The sequence below is a fragment of the Melanerpes formicivorus genome, unplaced genomic scaffold (genome assembly GCF_026170545.1).
Source record: "Melanerpes formicivorus ecotype bairdi unplaced genomic scaffold, bMelFor1.0.p_v2 SCAF_23, whole genome shotgun sequence".
Lineage (NCBI taxonomy): Eukaryota > Metazoa > Chordata > Aves > Piciformes > Picidae > Melanerpes > Melanerpes formicivorus.
Genome location: NW_027142375.1, coordinates 4,471,092 through 4,490,316, shown reverse-complemented (window position 1 = coordinate 4,490,316; position 19,225 = coordinate 4,471,092). Strand labels below are relative to the sequence as shown.

Genomic DNA, 19,225 nt, shown 5'->3' with positions numbered 1-19,225 from the left:
GCTTTAAAATAAACCCCACAGTTGTGTGGAGCAAGGAAGACTATATGCCTTGCTCAGTGTCAGAGTACTTGGCATATAACCAGCAACACTGGGCTACCAGGGTGATGAAGGGACTGGAGCACTGCCCTGTGAGAAGAGGCTGAGAGCCCTGGGGCTGTTCAGTCTGGAGAAGAGAAGACTGAGAGGGGATTTAATCAATGTTTCTAAATATCTGAGCACTGAGTGTCAAGAGGGAGGGGACAGGCTCTGCTCACTTGCACCCTGGGATAGGACAAGGGGCAATGGATAGGAACTACAGCACAGGAGGTTCCACCTCAACATGAGGAGGAACTTCTTCACTGGGAGAATCACAGAGCACTGGAACAGGCTGCCCAGAGAGGTTGTGGAGTCTCCTTCCCTGGAGACTTTCAAGCCCCATCTGGATGCATTCCTGTGTGACCTGTGCTGGATTCTGTGGTCCTGCTCTGACAGGGGGGGTTGGACTCGATGATCTCTGGAGGTCCCTTCCAACCCCTAACAGCCTGTGCTCCTATGAACACCTTCAGATTTTACCTCAAACGGGGAAGGCATAGCTACCAACACTGAGCTTAGATCTAAATGCCAGGGAAAGAGACAACAAAACCCCAGCAATGCAGAAACCTAATTCCTGAGAGCAGGTACTGGCAAGTGCATGGCAAAGCTGCCTTCCCTTCAGATGCACAACAAAACAGGACCTTGTGTTTTGCAGTGAAGAAGCTGACAGACGTGCAAGGCTTCTGCAAACATCATTAATAACCACTGCCTGCATACAGTCAGCAAGTTCATTGCTGCTATCCTTTCCATGACTGTCCTGAAGCCTTGCTGACTAAGAGTGTGTGTGACTCACTAGCTGCACTTAAAAGAATGCTAATTTTAATGCACTGAGAGTGCAAAACAAAGCAAGAAAGGCCTCTACAGTTTCTGGGGTTTTTAACAGCTAGACTCTCCCCCTTCAAAAAGGAGAGACATCCCACCAGAGCAATGTAAAGACTCAGTCCTTTTTATCTCAAAGGATCTGCATCAAGTCAAAGGAAACTTCTGGCAGGCAAGCTTAAACTTCATAGCTAGCCCACGAGGCTTGAGCTGCATAATGCAAGGTGGGTGGAAAGTGGCTTTGGCACCGGTGACTTCTGTAGCACTCAGCAGAACCTAATGCTTACTACTGCTCTTCTTACAGGACTGACAGTCAGCTGCTCAAGGGCACCAGTTTCTCCTCCCCATAACCTCTTTACCTCAATGCAAGTGGCAGATCTCCTGAATAACTGCAAGTGCTTTAGTTTAATGTCTGTGAATCCCAGGTGGATTCTGTTCAAAACACAAGCTAATTAATTAGTTCTTTGATGATCTGGTCCAGGAGTTCCATTACCTCCTCTGCTGCCTTCAGCTACAGAAGACATATTTTAGACCAGCTGGAAACAGTCCCTTGGGATACCTGAGAGTTGCAGATCTTTCACTCTGTGAACATTTTGGTGTTCTATGTGGCTACACAGCCCCTCTTGGCTATTTACACTCTTTGTTTCAGTGTTGCACTCACCTGTTAAAAGCACTGACTGGAATTTGTCATCTCAACAAGAACCCACTGGAAACAACACTACAGGAGTAGTAGCTCCAGGGTTCTCCAGACACTGCTGTCACTCTAGAAGCTCTGAATTCAGGCAGAGCTCCAGATCTGGCCTTTCAGTCCGTGACATGGGGCAGCTGCACACCAAGAGCTACTGCTGATTGCATTCCTGGTTAGAACATGCATTGAAGAATGTTCTGGATTTGAGTAGCAGCATTTACTTAGTATCACCTGCTCTGCCCCCAGGAAACCCCAACACCATGGCTTACCTTGAAGGGTCTGGTGTGCCAGTAAAGTAATGAACACAGGGAAAACTAGAGTCCTGAGGCAGAACAGACACTATGCTAGCTGTAGTAAGGAAAGATTCAGAGTCCACACAGACACCACTGTCCTTGTCTCTCAGAACATCAATCATAGCTTGTGCAGAAACATCACCTACATGAAGGGGGAAGAAAAAAATTCCTGAGTGTTTGATGTCTTGAACTCCAGGTAGATTTTTGGCTGAACAGGTGTGGCCATTTAGGCTGGGTGCCTCCAAATAAAGAAGCCACAGAGCTGAGACCTCCTGTGTCTACAGCCCAGAGGGTGGCCACAGGCAATAGTGTATTGCTACCCATAAGTCCTGCACCCTTATCAATCTGGCTGCAAAGTTATTGTCTCTCTCTTTCTTCCTCCTCTGCTCCCCTGGGAGAGACTCTCATCTGGTAATGATGAGGCAGTATCTCAGGCCTCTTTGGCATGAGTAACCTTTTTTTCCTGCACAATCTTGGCCTGCTTAAGCCTAATGCCAGGGTAAAAAGGAGAGGGGGGTCAGTGCTACCCTTGGACTATTTTGTGCTATAATCCAGGTTTATGAAGACCTTCTACCCATGGTCCTTCAGAATTACTCTGTCTGCTGCTTAAGACACAAACCACACTTCATGTAATTCTGTAGCCTTAGCAGGACTTCTGCAATGCAGTCAATATTTCACCTCTACACTCTTCCTGACACTGGCCAACATGTGAATTTGTTGCATTTTCTCCTTTTTATAAAAGGAAAACTAGTAGCATGTACTGCACATGAGAGAGCAGCCCTGTGTCAGCCATGCACTGCTGCAGGCTGGGCACTTCTGAGCTATTTTGGCCAGCTGCAGTGAGCTTAAGTCATCAATAAATGTTGGTCTTGAATCAAGCCATCCTTTGAATGAAGGGCATTGGCATGCTGTCTGTTCTGCTGGGCAACAAAAAAGGGACTTCACAGCTGACTAGCATTGCTCTTCCTCAAACTATGATCTTAATTCCTTCCCCAAAAAGCCAAAGCAAGCCTCTCAAAATGCAGAATCCAAACTCTCATACTTCAGGCCTTTTCCTTGTTTTTCAACACTACAATTTTCAGTAGTAGGTAGGGCCACTCTGAATTAAACCAAAGCACATCATGCACATCAGAACAGCACTGAAGAGAATTACTTTATCATTACAATCCTGGTTTTGAGGGAGATATTAAGGGCTTCATCCTAAATTGTGGCAAGTTTAGGGGCAGTCTTCAGTTCTGGTCTTCCTTTCCACAGTTTTTATGTTGAGGTGTTCCTGGTCACATATAGCACTGGACAGAATGCCTGTAAGGAGGCAGCAGTGGTTAAAGATCCTATGTTGAGGTGTTCCTGGTCACATATAGCTCTGGACAGAATGCCTGTAAGGAGGCAGCAGTGGTTAAAGATCCTATGTTGAGGTGTTCCTGGTCACATACAGCTCTGGACAGAATGCCTGTAGGGAGGCAGCAGTGGTTAAAGATCCTATGTTGAGGTGTTCCTGGTCACACATAGCTCTGGACAGAATGCCTGTAGGGAGGCAGCAGTGATTAAAGATCCTATGTTGAGGTGTTCCTGGTCACATATAGCTCTGGACAGAATGCCTGTAAGGAGGCAGCAGTGGTTAAAGATCCCTCTGCACATAGAGGAAGGTGTTTCCAACACTTACCACCTTGCTTTTCTAGGCTCTCCCTGCCAGAAGAGCAGGCTAAATGGTCATCAGCAAGAGAGAACACTTCAGAGAAATTGAAGTCTGAGTCTCCGCTCCACCAGCCTTGGCTTCTCACGTAGTTCCGTAGCTCAGGATGCTCAGCATCAATTTTGGTAGTCAATGAAAGCTGATTGCAAATGCATTTCACACCCTCTGCAGAAAAAGACAGACATCAAAAAGAGAGCATTAGCAGCTTTTCTGGGAAAAGCTGGAAGGACAATGTCATTTCAGTTAGGACACAAACTAAACCACAGATTGTGACAGCCTGGTGAGGTAATGGTCCCCCAATGGCAAAAGCACCTGCTTGACCTGGGCAAGCTTGAGAAGTGGGCCTCTGTGAACCTCAGGAGGTTCAAGGCCAAGTGCAAGGTCCTGCACCTGGTGGGAGCAATTCATAGTACCAATACAGGCTGGGGATGAAAGGATTTGAGAGCAGCCCTGCAGAGCCCTGGGAGTACTGCTGGAGAAAAGGCTGGGTATGAGCCAGCAATGTACACTTGCAGCCCAGAAAGGCAACCATAGCCTGGGAGGCTACAAAAGAAGTGTGGCCAGCAGATAGGATAGGATAGGATTCTGCTCCTCTAGAGAATAGAATAGGATAGAATAGAATAGAATAGAATAGAATAGAATAGAATAGAATAGAATAGAATAGAATAGAATAGAATAGAATAGAACAGAACAGAACCAGGTTGGAAGAGACCTTTAAGATCATCGTGTTTAACCTATCATCCACCACCACCTAACCAACTAAACCATACAACCAAGCACCCTGTCAAGTCTCCTCCTGAACACCTCCAGTCCATGTAACTATGACAATGAAGGGAGGTGGAGGGATTGACTGTAAATTGGTCATCTTCCAGAGAAATAACTAAGGGCTAGATATAACCCATAAGGGGGGCAGATTAACTCCATAGTTACATGGACACCTCTAGTCCACTCTGGTGAGGTCCCACCTGGAGTACTGCATCTATCTCTGGAGGCATCAGCACAGCAAAGACAGGGACCTGTTTGACTGGCCCAGGAGGGCCACCAAAGTGATCAGAAGGCTGGAACAGCCCTCCTGTGAGGAAAGGCTGAGAGTGTGGGGGTTGTTCAGCCTGAAGAAGAGAAGGCTGCAGGGAGACAGCCTTTCAGTACTTAAAAGGGGCCTACAGGAAAGATGGGGACAATCCTTTTAGCAGGACCTATTGTGACCAGGCAGGGGGTAATGGTTGTAAACTGGAAGAGGGTAGGTTTAGACTAGATGTATGGAAGAATGTTTTTACAGTGAGGGTGGTGAAGCACTGCAACAGGTTGCCCAGGGAGGTGGTAGATACCTCACCCTTGGAAACATTTAAGGTCAGGTTGGTTGGGGCTCTAAGCAACATGACCTAGCTGAATATGTTCCTGCTCACTGCAGGTTGGTTGGACTAGATGACCTTTAAAGGTCTCTTCCAATCCAAAGCATTCTATGATCTTTTCTCCAGTGATTGTTTTTCCTCCACTGGCTTGATGTCTGACTCAGTTCCAAAATATATTCCAGCAGAGCTGCACTTACTCCAGTGACCCTTCTTTGCCCCTCCAAACTGAAAATTTAACTTGGAAAATGCTTTTAAAACTTTACAAATTGCTTTAAGATTGATGGCTGCAAGCTTATTGTAAGCAGCAAGATAAGATTAAGAACAGAGCTTAACTTAAGCATGAAGGGAGAGCAACCTTCAAAGAATCATAGAATTGTTAGGGTTGGAAGGGATCTCAAGGAGCATCTAGATCCAGCCTCCCTGCCATGGCAGGGACACCTCACACTACAGCAGGTTGCTCAGAGCCACATCCAGCCTGGCCTTAAACACCTCCAGAGATGAGGCTTCCACCACCTCCCTGGGCAACCTGTTCCACTGTCTCACCATCCTCATGGGGAAGAACTTCTTCCTAATATCCAATCTGAATCTACCCATTTCTAGTTTTGCTCCATTCCCTCTAGTCCTATCACTCCCTGACACCCTAAAAAGTCCCTCCCCAGCTTTCTTGTAGCCCCCTTCAGATACTGGAAGGATAGAATTTGGTCTCCTCAGAGCCTTCTCATCTCCAAACTCAACAACCCTCAGCCTGTCCTCATAGGAGAGGAGCTCCAGCCCTCTCATCATCCTCATGGCCCTTCTCTGGACATGTTCCAGCATGTCCAGATCCTTCCTGTAACAGGGGCTCCAGAACTGGACACAGTACTCCAGGTGGGGTCTCACCAGAGCGGAGTAGAGGGGGAGAATCACCTCCCTTGCCCTGCTGGCTATGCTTCTCTTGATGCAGCCCAGGATGTGATTGGCTTTCTGGGCTGCAAGTGCACACTGCTGGCTCCTGCTGAGCTTCTCATCCACCACATTGAAGGGTTTTGTAACTGGCTTTTCTCAGAAGTACTGCAGTGCTTGCACCCATAGATCTACAGCATGACTAACAGTGGCTGCTGCAGACACTCCTCAGAGAGAACGAAGAAAATGCCAAGTTGGAAGCCAAGTAAAGAGCAGACAAAGTAAATCTGTAAACTAACTAACTAACTAAATAACTAAATAAAATCAAACCACCCCAGATCCTGGAATCTGGCACAAACTTTGTCTTAAACAGAACCCAAAGCAGTATTTGTGAGAGTCATTAATGCTGCCTTCCACAAAGGCCAAAGCTTGCTTTTGCAATGCCTCATACATGCCACTGAAGTAATGAATAGCAACTTGGAGTAGGAAGTTCTGTGCATCTGGCTGTCATTCAGTTCTGTCTTATGCTAGGGGCACTGCCAGCTTGTTCTGATTCACAGTTTCAAACAGCCTACCTACCCTTCAGGGAATTCTCCTGACTTGAGTGGCAGGGGTATTTGTGTCCATCTCAAGCTAGGCAAGCCCCTCCTTAAGAGCACTTTAAACATTGCATTTAATAACTCATGCACAAGAGGATTTCATGGGGTTTCTCCTCTTAAAAAAGAAAAGAAATGAAAATTTATCAAACAAAGACATTTTTCCACTCAGAATGAAAAACAGTAACAGGAAGGAAGGATTTTGTGCTGGATCCATGGCCAGTGTTAGCAGGAGGAGCTTCAACAAGGCCAAATGCCAGGTCCTGCACTTGGGCCACAACAGACCCAAGGAACGCTGCAGGCTTAGGGCAGTGGGGCTGAAAACTGTCTGGCAGAAAGGGCCCTGGGGGTGCTAATGGACAAGCAGCTGACTGGGAGCCAGCAGTGTGCCCAGGTGGGCAAGAAAGCCAATGGCAGCCTGGCTGGGATTAGAAATGTGTCCAGCAGGAGCAGGGAGGTGATTGTCCCCTGGTACTCAGCTCTGGGCAGGCCACACCTTGAGTATTGTGTCCAGTTTTGGATACCTCAATACAAGAGAGATGTGGAGGGGCTGGAGCCAGTGCAGAGGAGGGCAAGGAAGCTGGGAAGGGCCTGGAGAATAAATCTGATGAGGAGTGACTGAAGGAGCTGGGAATGATGAGTGTGAAAAAGAGGAGGCTGAGGGGAGACCTCATGGCTCTCTACAACTACCTGAAAGGACATTGTGGAGAGGCTGGTGCTGCTCTCTTCTCACAGGTAATCAGTGATACAACAAGAGGGAAAAGCCTCAAGCTGTGACTGGGTAGGTTTAGTCTGAGCATTAGGAAACCTTTTTTCAGGGCAAGAGTGGTCAGGCATTGGAATGTGCTGCCCAGGGAGGTGGTTGAGTCACCAAGCCTGGATGTGTTGAAAGGTGGTTTGGACGTGGTGCTGGGGATATGGTTTAGGGGTGAGCCTTGCAGAGTAGGGTTCTGGGTTGGACTTGGTGATCCTGAGGGTCTCTTCCAACCTGAATGTTCTCTGTGATTCTGTGATTTTAAAGTGTTTATCCTTGCATTACTGTTAAGAGTTCTTGATAAACATTCATTACAAACTTCCCAGAACTGCAGCACTATAATTAGAAGAACAACTCTGAGAGCAGAGGGGGAAAATGCCTTCACACTGGGGAATGACACATTTTCCCTGTTTCAGTAGCATTTGTGCATTCATTTGAAAGCTTAAGAGGCACAGTTAAGGTTGCAAAAAAGAACTCCCTGAACACAGTATGAAATAGAGCTCTCACACAGCTAGCAGCCTTTCCTCCTGGCAGGCTCCAGGAGCTGGAAACTTCTCTTATCTGCAGCTCACAAGGGCCTCCTGAAGAGAAATGCACTGGCAAAAATCAGAGCAGAGCTGCAGTGTCATCTCAAAACGCTGCAAGCAGCAGAGGAAGGCAAGGGTTCCTTTGCTGGGAAGAAGGACACAAAGGTTATGTATTGCTGATGCAGCTCAAAAGACTAAGTAAAAACCACTCCTCTTCAAGTGGCAGCCAGGTAAGTCAACAGAAGTCAGGCTGTCACTGCATAATCCTAGCAACCTGAGGAGCCAGCTGCTTGCCTGATTTGGGATGTTTCTTGAGGACAGCATTGTCAGTTTTTCCTCCTCTGTGTTTGTCATCCCCTTGGGTTAGAAGGTGTCCTTCACCTTGTGGGTATCCTTAATGCAAACTGTGCTTGAGGAAACACCATCCCTGCTAAGGGTCATATTCATATTTGATGGCAGGAGCTGACAGCAGGTCAGCACACACAACCTTACAGAGCCTGGTGCTCTCTCTTTCCTTTGGTGTTTGCAGCACGTCTGCTGTAGCCTACCTTTCCATGAAGGGGAAATGAAGACAATCCAATGTCATAGCTCAAAACACAATGACAAAAAATCCCTTCAACACAACAACTCAGAATGATTTAAATGTATGCCTGAGACAATCATACTAAGGCAGTACACATTTAGAATAGAATAAGACGGTTAGAATAGAATAGACCAGGTTGGAAGAGACCTTCAAGATCATCGTGTCCAACCCATCATCCAACACCACCTAATCAACTAAACCATGGCACCAAGCACCCTATCAAGTCTCCTCCTGAACACCTCCAGGGACGGTGACTCCACCACCTCCCCAGGCAGCCCATTCCAATGGGCAATCACTCTCTCTGTGTAGAACTCCTCCTAACCTCCAGCCTAAACCTCCCCTGGCGCAGCCTGAGACTGTGTCCTCTTGTTCTGGTACTGGTTGCCTGGGAGAAGAGACCAACCTCTGCCTGTCTACAACCTCCCTTCACATAGTCGTAGACAGCAATAAGGTCACGCCTGAGCCTCCTCTTCTCCAGGCTAAGCAACCCCAGCTCCCTCAGCCTCTCCTCACAGGGCTGTGTTCCAAGCCCCTCACCAACTTCATTGCCCTTCTCTGGACTCGCTCCAGCAAGTCAACCTCCTTCCTAAACTGAGGGCCCAGAACTGGACACAGGACTCGAGGTGTGGCCTAACCAGTGCAGTGTACAGGGGCAGAATGACCTCCCTGCTCCTGCTGGCCATGCTGTTCCTGGCTGCCTGGGCACACTGCAGGCTCATGTTCAGCCTACCATCGACCAGCACCCCCAGGTACCTCTCTGCCTGGCTGCTCCCCAGCCACTCTGACCCCAGCCTGCAGCACTGCATGGGGTTGCTGTGGCCAACGTGCAGAACCTGGCACTTGCCAGCTGCCAAGCCAGAGACATCTTGAATTTAGTTTGGCAGCTCTGGTTTCACATACACAGAAAAAGAAACCACCTGTAGGTTTAAAGAGCATGAAGGGATTACATCCATTGGAGCAAAGCAGTGAGAACACAAGCCTGCTTCTCAAAGCTAGCAATGCTTATCCTCCCCTCTTAATAGTTTAGATCTGCAGGTAACAATGGGAGCATTAACTCCATCACAAAGACACTTGACACATCCCAGATAGCAAATACATCTGGGAAAATACAACACTTCCCAACCATAAAAGCTAAAGCATGGCAGTTATTACACAGCTGGTGCATACAGGTGACAATCTCCAGCTTGACAGAAGAGGTCATGAGGCAGCCCATGCAAACCAACATTTTTAAAGAGTAAGAGTAGTACAAATAGAAAGGATTTAAATCAGTTGTTTAATCAAACACTGGCATAAATCAATCCCTTCAGCTGGCTGACTTTTTAAAACCAATCCTTCCAAGGCAATGCTTTTTTAACAGCTATTTAATAATTACAGACTCAGAGAATCACAGAATCAACCAGGTTGGGAAAGACCTTTGAGATCATCAAGCCCAACCTATCACCCAGCACCACCTAATCAACTAAACCATGGCACTGAGTGCCTCATCCAGCCTTATTTTAAACACCTCCAGTGATGGTGACTCCACCACCTCCCTGGGCAGCCCATTCCAAGAGCCAATCACTCTTTCTGTGAGGAATTTCTTCCTAACATCCAGCCTGAACTGCAAAATTGGTTTAGAATCATAAAATTGTTGGGGTTGGAAGGGACCACAGCAAGGATGCTGCATTTATCTCTTACACTTGAACTGAGAGATACTGCCTGTGCTCTGCAGCCCTTCACTAAGGATCACAGAATCATAGAATTGTTAGGGTTGGAAGGCACCTCAAGGATCACCCAGTTCCAACCCCCCTGCCATGGGCAGGGACACCTCACACTACATCAGGCTGCCCAGAGCCACATGCAGCCTGGCCTTAAAAACCTCCAGGGATGAGGCTTCTACCACCTCCCTGGGCAACCTGTTCCAGTGTCTCACCACTCCCAACATCCAAGCTGAATCTACCCATTTCTTTTTTTTGTCATTCCCCCTACTCCTGTCATTCCCTAACACCCTCAAAGTCCCTCACCTGCCCCATTTTCCCCTCAAACCCCAGAGCACCTGGGCTCTGTTGGAGTCTCCTCCCACCCCAGCTGTGGCCACTTGGCCCTCCCCGCCCACTCCCCTTTTTAATCCCCCCCAGGAAAGGCACAAGCCCCAAGCTGAGCCCATCTGGGCTGGAGGATCCTCCTCTCATCTCTGGTGAGTGCCCCTGGTGCACACTGGGTGATGGTGGTGGTGACAACAAAGGCCGGGGGGCCTGGTGGCCCCCCGGTTAGCTAGGAAAAGAATTGATGACCACTCCAATATCCTCCATGGGTGCTGCCTGGGTCTCCTCACTGGAGCTGAGCTCCTCTGTGTGGTTATCTTGGCTGGTTGAGGGTCTTGCCCCTGGCTCTGGTATGGGTACAAAACTGGTGGTGGTGGAGCAGGAGCTGTTTAGTCATATGATATGATGCCAATGACACTATTGTTACCTGGAGGCCCCTTGAGTCCGCTCTCATCATTCAATAAAGCTCTGCTTTTGTGCCTCATCTACAAAGAGGTTATAAGAGGTTTGCTGTGAATGACAAACTGACCAGTGATTTTTTCTGCTGCCCAGTACTTTCCAGAAGTCTCCAGTACCCAGGCTTCGTTTCTGTCCACAATCAAAAATGCACTTTGGAACGTATGGCACGAACTCCCATCCTCATAGTAATTTCCACCTTGTCCATGCTCTTCCAACAGAGCAACTATTACATCCAATGCTTCTTTAGCTGTTGCCCCTCTTTCTAGGCCAAGCCTGTAAGAAAAGGGTAAAGAGATTCAGACAGACATGTAACAGAAAGCTCTCCATAAGGTATTTGCTTGAAACATCAGCACTGACATGGTGTTAAAGTACCACAGTGTCAGGTGTGCCTAGTGTAAGGAATCTTGCTCTAAGAAGTTACTGGGGTTACAGGATGAGATACTAACTTAGTTCAAGTCCATTTTCTATGCTGGTTCTTTATTCTCAAGCCTGTCATAGCTGGCTTAAGGTTTTTAAAGAGGGTCCCATTGCCAACCCATGGTCTCAACTGCACTGTGAAGATGCATTGCTCTATTTATTCCCCTCCTCAGGCAGAAGAACTTTGAAAGAGAGTTTGCAAAGAGGTCTTTTTGAAGTAACAGCTGTATGCAGGCTTACTTTCTTTACAAAAGGGTGGGTGGGAAATTGCAAATTAATGTTACCAGAGGTCCAAAAAGAGAACAGGTATTCACAGAATCAGCCAGGTTGGAAGAGACCTCCAAGGTCACCAAGTCCAACTGATCACCCAGTCCTATGTAATCAGCTAGACCATGGCACTAAGTGCCTCACCCAGGCTCTTCTTAAACACCTCCAGGGACATCAACCCCCACTGCCTCCCTGGGCAGCCCATTCCAATGGCAAATCTCTTACTGTGAAGAGCTTCTTTCTACGATCAAGCCTAAACTTCTCTCTATGCAGCTCACTAGTTGCCTGGGAGAAGAGATCAACCCCCACCTGGCTACAGCATGAAGGTCTCCCCTGAGCCTCCTCTTTATTCAGTATTGCAATCTCTCTATGACCTTGCTTTCCCAGCACTCCAATATTTAATTGGTCATGGAAACTAGATGTATGTAATGCCTCTGAATATTGCACACTGTAGACAGAAGCATTTGGGCAGAATCACGCTTCAGTATTCCTGTGGAGGCCTCCCAACACCCCGCCCCCCCGCTGCCTTTCAATGGTTAAACACCAAATGTGACTTTTCTCTGGAGTAGGAGTCAGCATGTGTCTAAAAGAACAGGGCTTTAAAAGGAACTCTGAGCAAAGCAAGAGTGTTTTAGGGAAACATAAACAATGACAAAGCCATTCTGACTGATGGAGCTTTCAAGGAAATTCATCTTTTTCAGTGCAAGAACTGTGTGAGCTGTTTCCCTTTCCTGGGAAGTCACGACAAGACAAGACTGCCCTGTGCCTTACCTAGTAGGTACAAATCAGATCCTGCTGATTTGAACACAAAGCTATTCATCTAAACACTTTTCAACCTGATCTCTACACTGGACCTGCTTCCTTAAACAGCTGACCACCCACTAGTAGCCTTGGTTTAGGTTGAATTGTTGAAAGCAGTATTTTTGTCTCCCACAGCAGCATCTGTTTATCTCTCAGTGACAAAGGAGAGGCAATGAGAATTTTAAGTCCTAATTTGCAGTGATCACTTCTCCCCCATCACCTTCTTACTTTCCCATTGTAGAGTCTCTCTTTCTCTCTTATTTCTCTTACTAGCTGAAATGTATGTATTGTTATCTCCTTTTCTACTCCCTATTTATGTCACTCCTCTTTTTCCATCACTGGTGCAATTGCTTTTTCAGAGCAATACAGCGATGCCAGTCTCAGCACATCACACAGACACCATTTAAAAGCCAGGCCAGAAGCATGTCTTACTTATTCTCCAAGAATAGCTCCAGGAACTGTCACTGACACAGATAAATGAATGGGCTGAGAATTACCTTGGTGACCACATAGTCACTGCATTGAGTGAGAATCTATCTGCTCCCTTCTCCTCAATTTGTGACCAAAGCAATTAGATTATAATTAGATCAAAACTTGCCAGGAGACATAACACTAAAAGATTCAATAATGTCTCCTTGAGATTTGCTTCAGGGGATGTTACAGCTATGGTTTAGCTTTCTCTGTCAAAACTGCAGCAGACATTCAGGCTGAAGAAGTATGTTTCAGATTGTTTTAATCATTAAGATTTTTTTGGCCAACAGCTCCAATGTTACATTTAGCTTCATTTAGCAAAGGCTCTGGGGTTACTGCATGTGTTCTCCTCTCTGTCTCTCACAAGGGACAGCAAGAAAGAAAGAAATCCCACCCTGACAAAAACCACCACTGGGCTCATCTCTGCAAAGCTGTAGGCTTTGCCCATTTTCTGGGCATTAGTCTTCTGGGAACCACAGCATAAACCTCCCAGCCACACGTGCCAGAGTACCCTGCAAGGTGAGCTGAAAGAAGAGTTTTTAAGCCATTTCACCCCTAGATGAGAGCTTCAATGGTTCATTTAAAAAAAAAGTGGTGCCTTAGTTCCATCCACTGCCTCAGTAGCTCCAATGTTTTATCACAGCATACTGCAATTTTGGCAACCCAACATCATCTTAAGCTTTCCACCTTCACCTATCCGTCACAGAGGCAGACTTGCCAAAGTGACTAACATGATGATGATGTCTCTAAGGAAAGAAATTGGTAAACAAATGAATACCATTTTAAAGACCTCTCCTGACTCCCTGCCACTATTTGCATCTCTCTGAGGATCTCAAAAGTGCCACTGCAGCAGCGATGAACAAAGAAATGACACAAACACATGGCAGCCATGCTAAAATGAGCTTGTACTTCACAGGTTGCTTCATACATGCCTTCTGCATCATAATCTTGTCCTGTTCTAACTGTATCAGCATAAGCAAAACAGTACACCACCTCTTCACATGAATGTCCTTCCCTAAGCAAAAAGGTACTTGACAGAAGTAACTGCCTTAAAAACCAACCAACAAAGCCCACCCAACCACATACCCACTCAGCAAGCACACAAGCAAGCCACCTATACACCCGGCCACCCAGCAAGCAAGCCAGCCAGCTGCCTATACACCCAGCCACCCATACACCCACCCAGCAAGCAAGCCAGCCAGCCACCTATACACACAGCCACCCAGCAAGCCAGCCAGCCACCTATACACACAGCCACCCAGCAAGCAAGCCAGCCAGCCACCTATACAGACAGCCACCCATACACACAGCCACCCAGCAAGCCAGCCAGCCACCTATACACACAGCCACCCAGCAAGCAAGCCAGCCAGCCACCTATACAGACAGCCACCCAGCAAGCAAGCCAGCCAGCCACCTATACACACAGCCACCCAGCAAGCAAGCCAGCCAGCCACCTACCTAAACACCCAGCAAGCAAGCCAGCCACCTATACAGCCAGCCACCTATATGCCCAGCCACCCAGCAAGCAAGCCAGCCAGCCACCTATCCACCCAGCCACCCATACACCCAGCAAGCCAGCCAGCCACCTATCCACTCAGCAAGCAAGCCAGCCAGCCAGCCACCTATCCACTCAGCAAGCAAGCCAGCCAGCCAGCCACCTACCCACCAGCAAGCAAGCAAGCCAGCCAGGCAGCCAGCCAGCCACCCAGCCAGCCACCTATCCACCCAGCCACCCATACACCCAGCAAGCCAGCCAGCCAGCCAGCCACCTATCCGCAAGCAAGCAAGCCAGCCAGCCACCTATCCGCAAGCAAGCCAGCCAGCCACCTATCCACCCAGCAAGCAAGCCACCACAAACTCCTGCAGCCACACTAGGAGGATTATCTGAAAAATGCCCTGCCAAGGTAAGCAATGCTCCAATATTGGTGCAGCCTTCAAAGCCCAGCTTTTGAATAAAGCCCTAGAACAGCAAAGCAGCATTTCCCTAGGCACTTGTGCTGGCACCTGTTTTCTCTCAATTGTCTTGTCTGTTGTGACTAGGTTCCCCATTTAGATAAACTGTGATGGGAGAATCCTGGATGGAGTAGGAACAACTTGTACCCCTCATGTCAACCACAGAAATTTTATCTTTAAAGGATCATGCATATGTTCTGACATGCTGTGATGTACTATCAAGCTACAAACCTGGAGCTAGGTCTTCATTCTCAAGTACAGCAGCATACCAGGTGAGACAGTTTTCAGCCATTAAGCCAGCAGCCAGTTACTAACCAAGCTAAAAACTGTGAAATAAGTCTTTACTGATGCCCATTGTAATCTTCAATGGGGGGGGAAAAAAGGTTTCAGAATGACTTTTCCATTCCCTATTTCAACAGAACATGCTGACTTCAGAATGACACCACCCTGCTGAAAGATTCCTCTGGCCTGGCTAGGGCCATGTGCTCTCAAGACACCCACCTACAGCCTTTGCCCACGTTGGCTGGAATTGAAATCCTAACTAAAATGCAACAATTCCAGATGGCATCAAAGAGAGAGGAAGTCTCCCCTGTGGAGAAAAGAGTCATGACTTTAATCATGACTTCACTGAGAGAGTCATTTGTCATTGGAGTGTGCTGCCCAGGGAGGTGGTGGAGTCACCGTCCCTGGAGGTGTTCAGGAAGGGATTGGACGTGGCACTTGGTGCCAGGGTCTAGTCATGAGGTCTGTGGTGACAGGTTGGACTCGATGATCTTTGAGGTCTCTTCCAACCTTGGTGATACTGTGAAAAGAAATGTAGAAGCAAACTGTAAGGGGACCCTGAGCATCCAAGAAAAATGTGATTCTACTACCTGGATGTCCAGAGAAAGGGCCACAGGAATGATCAGAGGGCTGGAGCACCTCTCCTATGAGGACAGACTGAGGGAGTTGGGGTTGTTCAGTCTGGAGAAGAGAAGGCTCCAAGGAGACCTAACTGTGGCTTTCCAGTATCTGAAGGGGGCTTACAAGAAAGCTGGGGAGGGACTTTGTAGGGTGTCAGGTAGGGATAGGACTAGGGGGAATGGAACAAAACTAGAAATGGGTAGATTCAGGTTGGGTGTTAGGAAGAAGTTCTTCCCCATGAGGGTGGTGAGAGACTAGAACAGGTTGCCTAGGGAGGTGGTAGAAGCCAGGCCAGGCTGGATGTGGCTCTGAGCAACCTGACGTAGTGTGAGGTGTCCCTGGCCATGGCAGGGGGGTTAGAACTCGAGGTCCCTTCCAACCCTGAGAATTCTATGATTCTGGGCTGATGAGTTAAATCTACTCTGAAGAGCATCTTTCAGGGTATAAAGCTTTGCATTTCTTTTGCAAGCAGGTAAGTCATACAGATAAGACATACACAAAGTGTCAGCTAAGATCTGGCACAGAAGTCCTACACACACAAAGGTGTGAGGAAAATGCAGCCAGCCGAGCTGTGCATTTTGTGATTAGGCTTAGAATGCCTCTGCTTATTTTTATCCCAATAAATCCTGAAAGATAAAATTGGCCTCTTCTGTAGATGGGTAAAAAAGAGGCAGAGTCGCTGCCATCTGCTTCACTGAAGCCTACATGACTGGTTTTATACTTGATGGGTCTCTGTTCTGTGAGGTGATCCAAACCAGACCAGGCAGCCAGGAGGGCCAATGGCATCCTGGCCTGCATCAGGAGCAGTGTGGCCAGCAGGAGCAGGGAGGTCATTCTGCCCCTGTACACTGCACTGGTTAGGCCACATCTTGAGTACTGTGTCCAGTTCTGGGCCCCTCAGTTTAGGAAGGAGGTTGACTTGCTGGAACGAGTCCAGAGGAGGACAATGAAGTTGGTGAGGGGTTTGGAACACAGCCCTGTGAGGAGAGGCTGAGGGAGCTGGGGCTGCTTAGCCTGGAGAAGAAGAGACTCAGGGGTGACCTTATTGCTGTCTACAACTACCTGAAGGGAGGTTGTAGACAGGCAGAGGTTGGTCTCTTCTCCCAGGCAACCAGTACCAGAACAAGAGGACACAGTCTCAGGCTGCACCGGGGAGGTTTAGGCTGGAGGTTAAGAGGAAGTTCTACACAGAGAGAGTGATTGCCCATTGGAATGGGCTGCCCGGGGAGGTGGTGGAGTCACCATCACTGGAGATGTTCAGGAGGAGACTTGACAGGGTGCTTGGTTGCATGGTTTAGTTGATTAGGTGGTGTTGGATGTTAGGTTGGACACAATGATCTTGAAGGTCTCTTCCAACCTGGGCTATTCCTATTCTATTCCTATTCTATTCCTGCAACTTTCCAAGTCATCTGCAATACACCTCTAGCTCTCCTGGCCTGAAACACTCTCTGCATTCGAGCTATGGAGGAGGATAAAGCTACAGGTGATGGTCACTCATAGTTCCTGAGCAGTTTCTCCTGACCTGCTCGTGTGGGTAAATCTGGAGCTGCTAGATGACACACATGTATTTGAATGTGAAACAGTATTTTGAGAGTGCAGCGACTCGGGACCAAAGCAAGCAGCACTCTGCACATCATCCAATGGTTTGTTGATGTTTCAAAAGGGCAGTAGTAGGAGAGGGAAAAATAAAGCTGGAGCTTGGGAAAACCACCTAATCATCATTCTCTTGACAATAGCTTGCCCTGTATTGTTTTAAAGGAGCCCCAAGTCTATTCACTCTTCCCTGGCACAATTAAACTTACTCTTTCTCCTAGGTACAACTTCTCCACACATCCCTTCAGTAGCACAGAGTGTAGATAAAACACCAAAGAGAAACATAAGCCAAATCCCCCCATGACTTTCTCCTTGATCAGATTTCCCATTCCCACTGCATTCTCTACACCAGGCTCATACTCCTCTGGCAGCAGATCCTGTATTTCTGCAGAGACATCCTTAGAGAGCGTTTACAATTGCAGTTTTGGGCACTGAAGCAACACTGAACAACAATTTCTTCTAACTCGCACTTCCCAGCTTGGCTTTAAGAAAACTTTTTAATGCCCTCTTGAAAGTGTAGTTATCTATTCCCTATCCTCTCTCCATAAAATTTCTTAACTCATTACAGAAGTGGAATGGCTTGACAGGGTTTTTCTTGACCAGCAGTTATTATTGTACACATATCAATGCCTTAATACTCAAGTGGATCTTTTTTCCCCCTTCAGCAGCTGAGGTTAAGCTGGCCTATAACCACAGCTCTTTTAAACTCTATTAAGGAGAGCCACAACATTTAGCCTTTCCCACTCATGCTGGAACCACTCCCTTCTTTCACTCAGTTCTCAAGAAAAATGATAGTTCACCTGAAATTGATTCAGCTTGCTCATTAAGTATCGTAGGGCAAATTCCAGAAGGACCAGCAGGTCTACCACAGATTCATTTAAACAAGTGGATGCTGTCCTGTCCCATCTTTAACTATACAGAGTCCATTGGCTCCTCTTCCCTTCACCATTTTCTCCTGTTCTTTCTTTTTCAGCTCTCTTTCCCCACCCAACTCTCCTTTAAGTTCTCTTCACTACAAGATCTGCATGCAGGTTGAGATTTACAGTGCAGCACAAGCCTGTTAGGCAGACAGCCCTCAATGAACAGACTTACAAGAGTGTGTTTGCCAGCATTTAAATAAGGGCAATGGTTTGCATTGGAAGGCATGGGCTGAAGCAAGGCATAGTAGTTTGTTTATGCCTACAGTTGGCTATAAGCCCAGGATAAGCTTTTTAAGTCAGAGTAGGCTGTTGTAAAGTGGGGGAGAATGAAAGGCACACTAGCAATCTGATGTTCCAAAGTATTTATCAGTTCCTTACTAACATTTCTCTTACCCTGTCAGAATGCCAGCATGGATTTAGGAAGGGCAGGTCCTGCCTGACCAACCTGGTCTCCTTCTATGATCAGGTGACCTGCCTGATGGATGTGGGGAGGCCTGTGGATGTAGTCTACCTGGACCTCAGCAAGGCCTTTGACACCATCCCCCATAGCAAACTCCTGGCCAAGCTGTCAGCCCATGGCTTGGACAGCAGCACTCTGAGCTGGGTTAGGAACTGGCTGGATGGCCGAACCCAGAGAGTGGTGGTGAATGGTGCCACAGCCAGCTGGCAGCCAGTCATCAGTGGTGTGCCCCAGGGATCAGTGCTGGGCCCTGTGCTCTTTAACATCTTTATTGATGATCTGGATGAGGGCATTGAGTCCATCATCAGTAAATTTGCTGACAACACCAAGCTGGGGGCAGGAGTTGATCTGCTGGAGGGTAGAGAGGCTCTGCAGAGGGACCTCAACAGGCTGGACAGATGGGCAGAGTCCAAGGGCATGAGATTTAATAGCCCTGCCAGACTGCAGGGTAGACAGATGAGGTAAGTTCAGTGAACCCACATTAGACTGATGCATACTTGTATTTGGTAGCCAAAACTGGAGCTTGGTATCCCCAGGTGTTTCAAGTGTTAACTCAGCTGTGTCTGGAGCTCGGCCAAGACAGGTCTCCCGCTCATAGTGTTTTAAAATCTCCTAATGTCAACATCACAAAGCTCCTGCCCAGTATCCCCCTCACCTAAGCCTTTGGTGTTGGAAAGGCTGGTCACAGCTTGGCGAGC

General features: G+C 47.6%; 1 protein-coding gene across 2 annotated transcripts in view; it reads right to left on the bottom strand.

The window, feature by feature from the left end:
• Nucleotides 1-19,225, bottom strand: part of SCRN1 (secernin 1) — a 53,478-nt gene that overhangs the window by 8,378 nt on the left and 25,875 nt on the right. For both annotated transcript variants that reach the window (XM_068152363.1, XM_068152364.1), the window contains 3 exons: nucleotides 10,813-11,015; nucleotides 3,536-3,730; nucleotides 1,849-2,014 (listed from right to left, as the gene is read on the bottom strand). In XM_068152363.1, coding sequence (XP_068008464.1) covers nucleotides 1,849-2,014; nucleotides 3,536-3,730; nucleotides 10,813-11,015 — 564 coding nt within the window. The remainder of the gene's footprint in view (nucleotides 1-1,848; nucleotides 2,015-3,535; nucleotides 3,731-10,812; nucleotides 11,016-19,225) is intronic.